Raw genomic sequence first — 11171 nt, forward strand, 5'->3', positions numbered from 1 at the left:
ACAATAACACTGTAATGTTCTTTGTGACTGAAAGAGCGCAACTGTCTTTTGGCTCTGAAACACATTTCTCCTTATATGCAGTTATCATAAATTATATGGCCACTAGAGGTAACTAAAGTTCATTTAAAATTGTGTCACTAGGGTCTCTCAACCAATTTCTGCTGTTGTGTTAAAACTGGTGATGACAGGCTCTCTTCTGTGAAATAAGTACAATTCATATTGTCTTTACTATAGCTGCTGTTTTGGATTTGGTTTCATCCATGTAATATATCTTGTAGTGCTGTGTTAGAGATTGTAAATGTCTTACTTGTTTAACTGTGATAAATGAATGCTTAAATGAATAATGTGAGTGTTATTTAATGTTCACTTTTATGCCTCTGAATTTCCTGATTGGAACTGTATTTGAATTTCATTTCTCCTCTTCTCTATTTTCTCCCTCTGAGTATGAATTTTGTATAAAGTGTCATCTAACTCCTTTTTCTTCTCTGTCATTACATCAATCCCATACAACACTGATTTTCTTTCTGTTTCCTTTTCCTCTATTTCTTTTTCAAGGTTTTCCTTCATTTTTTCAAAATTATTTTCTGTTTCAATGCCCTCTTCTTCATTTATTTTGTCAGATGTTTTTTCATTTTGTTCTATTTGTTTAATATTGTTTACCAGCTGACTCTGATTTTCATCATGCTGTTTTTGTAGCTCGAGCAGTTTCAGTTTCAGTTCATAAATATCATTTTCTAAGTCACATTTATGACTCATTAAAAATTGAACCACCATTATCAAATGAAATTTGTCTTCCTCTCCTTCTTTAAACCAAGTGTTGAGGTTTTCTTGTTCCATATCAAAGTCGACAGTGTCACTACTATCTTCTGTGAGATGCAGTGCTTCTCTTTTTTTCTCAGTGAGGGGCTGACACTCTCTGTGATCAGTGGAAATTTTTGTGTTTCTTCCTGTTGTACAAAAAAAGTTATTTAAATTGACAGAAATACATTATTTTGTCTTTCTCTAATAAATAATTGATGATTTTCTTAGTCACTTTATTTTCATTTTTAGTCAAAAAACTGTACCTTGATGTTTTGAACGATATTTCCAGACAACAGAGACAACTGCAAGAATAAGCAGGACTGTCACAACAACACTTATGATGATGTGACCAGCAGAACTACATGGAGGATTAAATAAATCACCTGTAATGAGAACACACAGAATATCAACAAGTAGCCTGCAGCAATTTTACAAACAAACAAAAAATATATAACTAAATAACTTGTTTTTTACCTGGAACATGTATGTGTGTCTCTCTGCTCTGGTTGGTGTTCCTCTGTTGGACTCTGCAGGTGATGTTGTTGCTGTGTCTCTTCTCCACAGTCACTCTGCTGCTGACAGTATAGAGGTCATCAGGACCTCTGAGGGTCTCTGTAGGTCCAGCAGAGAGGAGGTTTCCCTCACCGTCCAACCACAGCAGCTCAGGCTCTGGATACCAGCCTGCAGACTCACACTGTAACACCACTTTACTACTGTTCTCACTATTTCTCATTAAAGTGATGATAAGTGATGAAACTACACCTAAAGATTAGGAAAAGAGAAAACACATTAGTGTTGCTACCAGTTACAGTCACCAAAGAGCCAAGTTTAAAATTCTGGGAAATGTATTGACTACTTTTACACCAATCATATTTGAACTACTGAATAGTGACATGAAAAACACTAACTTCTATAATGCCCTGCTGTCAATACATAAGGTACTGACATTAATTTAGGGGCTTCTTTAACATATCAACAATCAAGCAGTTGTAATGCACTACCGACTGCTTTATTTTTATTTCACTTCAATTCAGCTTTACTTATATAGAGCCAAATCACAACAACAGTCAAATCAAGGTGCTTTATATTGCAAGGTAGAGACCTTTCAATAATAAAGAGAAACTGATGATTCCCTATGATCAAGCACATGGCAACAATGGGAATGGAAAAATTCCCTTTAAACAGGAAGGAACTTCCAGTAAAACCAGCTTCAGAGAGCGGCAGCCATCTGCCATAACTGCTCGATGATGAGCGGAAGAAGACAGGACAAAAAACAGATGATAATTTCCTTCCTTTTGCACACATCAAAAACCACTCAAGGAACAGGAACGACTTTGTTGTCAATCCATCCTTCAAACTCCCCAGATAATAATATGATAGAGTATTCATTCACTGTAACTAAGTTTAGGAATATAATCCACCCACTGTTATCATCTTCAATGCCCTGTACCAACATAGAGCAGAGCAGCTATCTGAACGCTACCCCAACAGAGGTTGATTATCTTGTTAATAATTTCACCTCCTCACTACGTACGACTCTGGATACTGTAGCTCCAGTGAAAACTAAGGTCTCAAATCAGAAGTACCTGACTGGTATAATTCCTCAAACACATACCCTAAAGCAGATGACTCGTAAGCTGGAGAGGAAATGGCGTGTCACAAATTTAGAGGATCATCATTTAGCCTGGAGAAATAGTTTGCTGCTTTATAAGAAAGCCCTCCATCAAACCATCAACGTGTCTTTTAGACCCCATTCCTACAAAACTGCTCAAAGAAGTCCTGCCATTAATGAATTCTTCGATCTTAAATATGATCAACCTATCTATAAAAATCGGCTTTGTACCACAGGCCTTCAAGCTGGCTGTAGTTAAACCTTTACTTAAAAAGCCATCTCTAGACCCAGCTGTCTTAGCTAATTATAGGCCAATCTCCAACCTTCCTTTCATATCAAAAATCCTTGAAAGAGTAGTTGTCAAACAGCTAACAGATCATCTGCAGAGGAATGGTTTATTTGAAGAGTTTCAGTCAGGTTTCAGAGCTCATCACAGCACAGAAACAGCTTTAGTGAAGGTTACAAATGATCTTCTTATGGCCTCTGACAGTGGACTCATCTCTGTGCTTGTCCTGCTAGACCTTAGTGCAGCATTCGATACTGTCGACCATAATATCCTATTAGAGCAATTAGAACATGCTGTAGGTATTACAGGTACTGTGCTGCAGTGGTTTGTATCATATCTATCTAATAGACTCCAATTTGTGCAATGGAGAGTCCTCTTCACACACTAAGGTTAATTATGGAGTTCCACAGGGTTCAGTGCTAGGACCAATTCTGTTTACATTATACATGCTTCCCTTAGGCAGCATCATTAGAAGACATAGCATACATTTTCACTGCTATGCAGATGACACGCAGCTCTATCTGTCCATGAAGCCAGATAACACACACCAATTAGTTAAACTGCAGGAATGTCTTAAAGACATAAAGACCTGGATGGCCGCTAACTTTCTGCTTCTTAATTCAGATAAAATGGTAAATGGCCTGTATTTATATAGCGCTTTACTAGTCCCAAAGGACCCCAAAGCGCTTTACATATCCAGTCATCCACCCATTCACACACACATTCACACACTGGTGATGGCAAGCTACATTGTAGCCACAGCCACCCTGGGGCGCACTGACAGAGGCGAGGCTGCCGGACACTGGCGCCACCAGGCCCTCTGAAAACTGAAGTTATTGTACTCGGCCCTGAAAATGTTAGAAATATGGTATCTAACCAGATTCTTACTCTGGATGGCATTACCTTGGCCTCCAGTAACGCTGTGAGGAACCTTGGAGTCATTTTTGACCAGGATATGTCCTTCAATGCACATATTAAACAAATATGTAAGACTGCGTTCTTCTATTTGCACAACATCTGTAAAATTAGAAATATCCTGTCTCAGAGTGACGCTGAAAAACTAGTTCATGCATTCATTACTTCCAGGCTGGACTACTGTAATTCATTATTATCAGGAAGTCCTAAAAACTCGCTGAAAAGCCTTCAGCTAACCCAAAATGCTGCAGCAAGAGTCCTGACAGGGACTAGAAAGAAAGAGCATATTTCTCCTGTTTTGGCTTCCCTTCATTGGCTTCCTGTTAAGTCCAGAACTGAATTCAAAATCCTGCTCCTCACGTACAAGGTCTTAAATAATCAGGCCCCATCTTATCTTAATGACCTTGTAGTACCATATCACCCTATTAGAGCACTTCGCTCTCGCACTGCAGGCCTACTTGTTGTTCCTAGAATATTTAAAAGTAGAATGGGAGGGAGAGCCTTCAGTTTTCAGGCCCCTCTTCTGTGGAACCAGCTTCCAGTTTGGATTCGGGAGACAGACACTATCTCTACTTTCAAGATTAGGCTTAAAACTTTCCTTTTTGCTAAAACATATAGTTAGGGCTGGACCAGGTGACCCTGAATCCTCCCTTAGTTATGCTGCAATAGACGTAGGCTGCCGGGGGATTCCCATGATGCATTGAGTTTTTCCTTTCCAGTCACCTTTCTCACTCACTATGTGTTAATAGACCTCTCTGCATTGAATCATATCTGTTATTAACCTCTGTCTCTCTTCCACAGCATGTCTTTCATCTTGTTTTTCTTCTCTCACCCCAACTGGTCGCAGCAGATGGCCCCGCCCCTCCCTGAGCCTGGTTCTGCCGGAGGTTTCTTCCTGTTTAAAGGGAGTTTTTCCTTCCCACTGTCGCCAAAGTGCTTGCTCATAGGGGGTCATATGATTGTTTGGTTTTTCTCTGTATCTATTATTGTAGGATCTACTGTACAATACAGTATATAGTCGCCTTGAGGCGACTGTTGTTGTGATTTGGCGCTATATAAGTAAAATGGAATTGAATTGAATACAACAAGCCCTGTCCTCAAATGGCCATGCCACAACCATCAGAAGCCAAATGATTTCCTGCCTATATATCCCTGTCTCAGGCACAAAAGGACAGCCCAAACAATAGATCAATCTCTTCTGACCAGGCAAGCAGCACCAAGACCCTTTTAATCAAGTAGTTTTAATGTTGGACCTAACACATTGTCTAAAACTGCTTATCAGCTACCTTTGTACTTCCATTTGATAAATGGTGCCACCTTACCAACACTAACTACAATAAAACAAAATAAGACACCACTTTTGATATTGTTATTGATTGCATTCATTGCAGCTGTCTTTGACTTATTATTACAAGCTATCTTTAATTTATGAGTGAACCTTTCCCAAATTTATTCCAGTACTAATGCTGAGAGCAACAACAAGGATTCACTTGTTTTAATTGTTAACAATAATTTTGAATGGATTCAATATAAAACAACAGAATGCAAAAAAAAACTAGAGCAAAAATGTTTGTGGAAATTGATTTATATAAACATTGGCTCACTTTGTAAAATAGAATAAAGCGGCCACAGTGTGTCTTCTAGCTGAGAAAACACTTCATCTAAAAATGGAAATGAATAATTTTCCCTTTCAGTGATGATGTGTAGATTTTTCTTTCCAGTTTGTCATCATTTTGAGCACAAATATTGACTCTACACTGAATGCACATTGTTATTGGTTTGATTTTAGTGTTATTCTGTATGTTCTTTTGCATATATGTGTTAAATGATTTTACCCTTGTGATTTTTTTACTACTATCATTGTACTTTTTCTAAACTAAATAATGACTGATGATTTCCAACATCAGATATCATTTTGACCTTTCTGTACAAAGACTATATCTCCACTTACCAACAACAAGCTCAACACTGGTTTGTCCACTAAGGGCAGGAATGAAGCATTTGTATGATCCCCTATCTGACAGTTTCACTTTGGAGAGTTTTAGTGAAATGTCTCCGAGCTTCAGGTTGTTAATGGTTAGTGATGTTCTTTCCATGTAGGCTTCATTTTTTTTATTCACGAGCTCCACACCGTCCCGCCAAACATGCACAAATTTAGGTGTGAGGTCAGATCGTGTCCACTCTACTGTCATATCAGCAGCATTCACAGCAGGATCCAGATGACATGGTAACACAGTGTCATCACCAACTATTGCCACAACTGGCTCAGATGGACCAACCACCTGAGACACACCTAAAGGAAAATTACAAATACGTGTTAAACATGTTAAAAAAAAAGGTTCGGAAGCCCAGGTGATGTAACTCTTTTAAATTTGCTGTTTTACTCTATCACATAAATTAAACGGCTGATAGTTAATCAATAACATAAATATCTGTGTAATTAATACACTTCGATGTTTTGTATAATTTTTGTAACTTCATGAACATAAGACTTATTTACCTCCACTAAACTGAAAGAAAAAAATAGAGTGATGAAAAAGAAAGACACAGATGGCCCCAAGTGGCATTTTACAGCAACGTCCGTCCTTCAGGCAAAACATTGTAGAAGTTTGAAGACTGAAATGAAAAATATGGGAAAAAAATCATAAAGAAATTGCACAATAATCATACAAATAACCACTATAAACAATTATGATTTGGCTTTTCACATCACAATTGTAGACATATAAAACATATTGAGGCAACTGTCATTGTGTCATTGTGTGTGTGTCAACTACCAAATAAACAAATTGAAAACAAATCTTTTTCTGGCCAGACGCGTGGCAGCACTTCTGCTATAATTTTGTTTGTATTTAACAAAATTAAAAATGCAGACATAAATGTACACATTAGTTTCTGACTGCTAGTGAAAATTGTTTTCTTTACAAATACCTCTCTCATTGAACCAACAGAGCTAATCCCTCAACATGTTTGTACTCTCTGCTCATATTGCCTTCATATGAATTCATTTTTTGCTTTTTTGTCCAAAGAATGTATTTGGACATTGCACTCAGCAACAAACAAATCCTCCCTAACAAAAAAGTGACTTTAAGGGCCAAATTGCGTTATATTTCTTCAATATACGGGCCGCAAGTAGGGGTGACGTGGGCCGCAAGAGGCCCCCGGTCTGTGAGTTTCAGACAGCAGCTTTAATTGGATGATCATACGACACAGATGCTAAAATTGTAGAATGTGTTCTCAGTTATAATTCTCCATACATGTATTTTTCAGGGGTATAACAACTTAAAACACTACAAAGGCTGAACAGTTAAGTCCAGGCTACATGGTTCACACAGTCAGCTTGATATGCTGTTGATAAATCACTCTCAGAGTGGCAGTGCCTGTGCCATTTATTTATATAATATTGATACTTCATTTGTAAAATATTATATTGCATATCAGATGTACCAATGAGAAAACATATTAAATATTATGACACTCATATATATCTTATATACACATTTATATCAACTTTTTTCTGTGGTCTACTTTCCCCTAGCTCTCCAGTCACAATATCATATGACATGACTTCAAGCACTTTTGCATCCTCCTTTCAAGGTCTGTGTGCAGAAGGCAGGAACCAGAAGCAGACTCCAGGATGTAAAACTTAAACTCAAAAAACCTAAGCTTTATTGCTTGCACAAGTCAAAATAAAACCAAACCGGAAAAACTGTGAACAGAACACACAGGCGAGTATAAGGGTACTTATACTCGGAGGAAAACACGGACAATAAATACAAGGAGTAAACGAGGGAATGAGGGCCAGGAGGGAAACACAGATGACACTAATTAAACAGGTGAGACCGGGGAGACGTAAAACTAGAAACACTGCCATGGGTCAAGGGACCGTCAAAGTAAAACAGGAAACACACGACAGAGGCAAGGACTTCACACTGAACAAAGGGACCACGGAGCACAGAGACAACAGTGACATGACATACAAAACAGAAACCAAAACACAAGTAATCATAAACCACAATGAAATCACGGATTAATATAAATAAAAAAACAAAAGTCAAAACACTGGGTCACCGACCCAGGACCGTGACACTCCATATTCACTCGGTCAGATGTAGAAAACAAACAACAGACTAAAAGGTTTGGACAGATTGAACAAATGATTAAAAGCATTTTATGCAACCAATCATTTCCCTACTGATCATTTTAAATGAAATTTAAAGTATTATTAAAGCCTACTTGCCCCACACAGTCACAGGATGCAGTCAGTTTCTCTGTCAAAGTCCACTGAAATGACCTCATCTGTTAATCATTGATCTGTACCTTGTTTGATATGGCATATCAGAGCATTTAGAGTTTACTGGCTGTGTTGCCTGCGTGGACGTGTCCTACCCTCTTTCCAGCCTAATGTACCACCTCTGTGTAGAGCTGTTTCTCCACAGAGAGGAGGTACCCTGGCAATTAGTACTTAAGGCCAGAGAGCCTTTGTGTTATAGCCTGTGGACTGAGATTGTTCTTGTAAAATCTTTCAACCTGGACAATCTCTATAGATATATTTTGGCAAGCTTTCAAATAATTTATTTTCCAAAAAGGAGGAATGTTGTCTCATTTCACTCTGTACTGTATCACTGTACATGGCTGAAATGACAATAAAACTTGATATACTAAACAGTATATGAATGGGACATTGGTGGTGATTAAAGTTTTGGACAACCATCAGCAACAAAACTGATTTCACTGCATTATTTTGTTTTTGTAGTGCCAAATACTCCTTCTTGACACCTACGTGTACAAAAATGCCCCAATTAACTTCCATTAAAACCACAATTTTTTTATCCTCTCTGCCATTTTAGTATAAAACCATGCATTCTGTAATGTCAGTATTTCATTTTGAGGAAAGGTTGTGATGTTTAAATACACAGGAGGTGACGAGGGGACTGAAAACACATGGGGACACAGCTGATACATGTGTCCCTATGACCATGTGGCGTGATGACATAACAGGAAAAAATGTGAACCTAAAACAATGAACACAGAACACAAGACCTCTTCAAAGTAAAACAGGAACCATAAGACACAGACATTACCCGATATGATAAGAGCGTGAGCAGTACTTGGTATTTATTATTGTATTTTTTTTTTCCATTGTGCAATATGTTGTTTTTTTTTTCCAGATGTGCCATTTCCGCGCAAAATAAGCAATTTCCATAGTCGTTCCACCCTTATTTATTATTTATTATATTCTAGTGTACATAGTGTTCCCCTCTCTCTCTCTCTCTCAAAGTTAAGCAATATTGCATAACTTTTTAATAGTATATATATTTTTATAATATATATATATATATTGTATTCTTCCTTTGTATATTGTTTTTTACATTCACACCTTGTGGTCTTGTTACATAATTTCATTGGGCAAGCAACTGTACTATGACACTAAAAGTTCTAATCTTCTAAGTCTAAGTCTAGAAGAACTCACTCATAAGTCCAGCATGCTTAGTATGGTACGCACCATTGGTGTAATTTTTTTGTTGGTGTCCAAGTTTCTGTTGGTGGGACTTCCAGGATTATGGAAATATAAAGAAACATTCACTATGCGAAGTCAAAATCTACCCAACAAACTGGAAAAGCACACCAGTCATCTTAAATGCAACTGCATTCTTGTATGTTCTGTCACTGTAGAAAAAAAGTAGACTAGTACTTCTCTTTCTGTTAACTTTATAGTGACATTTGTCAATGACAGGTAAGACTTTTTTTTGTTCATAAAAATTAATTTACTGCTACTGTACTGAATAGCAGGCACAATATTGTATCCAAGTGTATTCTGCAATAGCTTCTGCTATCCTCAATAAATGTATGTTGATGCATGTCAGCTGATGTAATCATAGTTTTAAGATTACAGTGCTAGTACATACAGATATAGAGACAAAATGTCATAGAAAACTATTATATGAGGGCTATATGACAGGCCTGTTGTGGACCCAAACACAGGACATGGGAAACGGAATGAACTCAAAACAACAGCTTAAATACTGAAAAACATTCAGGCCTGGGAAAATTCAGATAACGGAAGTGCTAGGAATCCAAATAATAGCAAACTTCAGGGAAAGATAAAATAAGACGGCACTCTATAACAAAGGACAAGGGTAGACTCAGACAATATACATTTACAAGACAACAAGGGGAAAAGTAATACAAAGCACAAAAACTCAAGGAACTGAATATAATTCCTTGTATTATATAAGCAGTTATATAAGCAATTGCATACTTACATATATAATTGCTTTAAAATGCACTGAATCAGTCAGTGCATACTACTTACTCATTTCAGATGTTATCACCTGAATTAATGGCTGTTGTCACTTGTCATCAGTCCCACACATACCTGTACCAGAAGTTCTTTAGTTCAGTTCTCTTTGGACTTCTAAAGTAATAATGAGTTGATTGTTTCCATGTTATATTAACAACAATACGCAGGGGTCTCCAAACTCCATACTATACACAACTGGTGATCATTGAGAATGACTAACCAATGTGTGAGTAACACTGAAATTGGGTGCTATCTATCTATCTATCTATCTATCTATCTATCTATCTATCTATCTATCTATCTATCTATCTTACACAGTACTTCTACTGAGAACTTAATTAAAAGAATAGGCTGAATGATCAAAATCTAGATTGAACATAAAATTCAAGAAACTGAAAATATAGTAGGTTGCAGGAATCTTTTTATGCAATCACATGTGATTGAAATGAAACCATGTTGGGCCCCAGTCACTACAAAGAACCACAGGAAGAGGAAGTTCTTACAAAAGAATATATCCTCATTTTAGTCTGACACTCACGCAGTGAGCAGCAAGGCAACATGGAGGTCAGATTTCTTACTATCAGACTTTGTGAGTACTGACCTTGCCTTTTGTAAAAAAAAATAAATAAAAAAAATACATGGATGAACTGAAGGGCAAATTGATATATCCAAAATGTTCCCATGTATTTGCATGTATTCATTATGGAAATTTGTAACTGCTGCAGATGATATATCTCATAAAAGTGTTGATGCTTGATGTGTATACATTTGTGTTCATCAGAAAAATGGTAAATGGCCTGCATTTGTATAGCGCTTTTCTAGTCCCTAAGGACCCCAAAGCACTTCACACTACATTCAGTCATTCACACACTGGCGATGGCAAGCTACATTGTAGCCGCAGCTGCCATGGGGCACACTGACAGAGGCGAGGCTGCCGGACACAGGCGCCACCAGGCCCTCTGACCACCACCAGTAGGCAAACATGGGGTTAGTATCTTGCCCAAGGATATTTGGCATGCAGCCAGGAAGCAGCCTGTGATCGAACCACTGACCTTCTGATTAGTGGCTGACCTGCTCTGCCACCTGAGCCACAGCCACCCCAGAAAAAATAAAGACAACAATACACATGAAGTAGCACATATGCAATAACCTTAAGTTTGAAACTATTTTGTTCTGTATTTCTTGAGTCTTTATTTGATTTTCTGTCTCAGATTCAGGTTTTCCTCAAGTTGTTCCAAACAGGCAGCAGTTCT

The 11171-nt window shown here is 37.7% G+C and overlaps 1 protein-coding gene across 1 annotated transcript; it reads right to left on the reverse strand.

Moving 5' to 3' along the window:
- Positions 1-33: 33 nt before the first annotated feature.
- On the reverse strand, positions 34-6220 carry LOC309701824 (butyrophilin subfamily 1 member A1-like). Its single transcript, XM_082526095.1, has 5 exons — positions 6115-6220; positions 5566-5907; positions 1276-1563; positions 1065-1184; positions 34-947 (listed from the first exon to the last, which is right to left on the reverse strand). The coding sequence occupies exons 1-5, from the start codon at positions 6212-6214 to the stop codon at positions 370-372; spliced, it is 1428 nt and encodes a 475-aa protein (XP_082382221.1). The 5' UTR covers positions 6215-6220; the 3' UTR covers positions 34-369.
- Positions 6221-11171: the final 4951 nt, after the last annotated feature.

Source organism: Aulonocara stuartgranti (genome assembly GCF_965226115.1).
Source record: "Aulonocara stuartgranti genome assembly, chromosome: 3".
NCBI classification, from domain to species: domain Eukaryota; kingdom Metazoa; phylum Chordata; class Actinopteri; order Cichliformes; family Cichlidae; genus Aulonocara; species Aulonocara stuartgranti.

Bases quoted from the DNA above. Each gene is read 5' to 3' on its own strand.
- LOC309701824 (XM_082526095.1), bottom strand. From the start codon at position 6,214: ATGTTTTGCCTGAAGGACGGACGTTGCTGTAAAATGCCACTTGGGGCC. The intron at 5,908-6,114 runs GTAAATAAGTCT...ATTTTCCTTTAG, and splicing joins TTTCTTTCAGTTTAGTGGAG to GTGTGTCTCAGGTGGTTGGT. The intron at 1,564-5,565 runs GTAAGTGGAGAT...CCTAATCTTTAG, and splicing joins CAGTGTTGAGCTTGTTGTTG to GTGTAGTTTCATCACTTATC.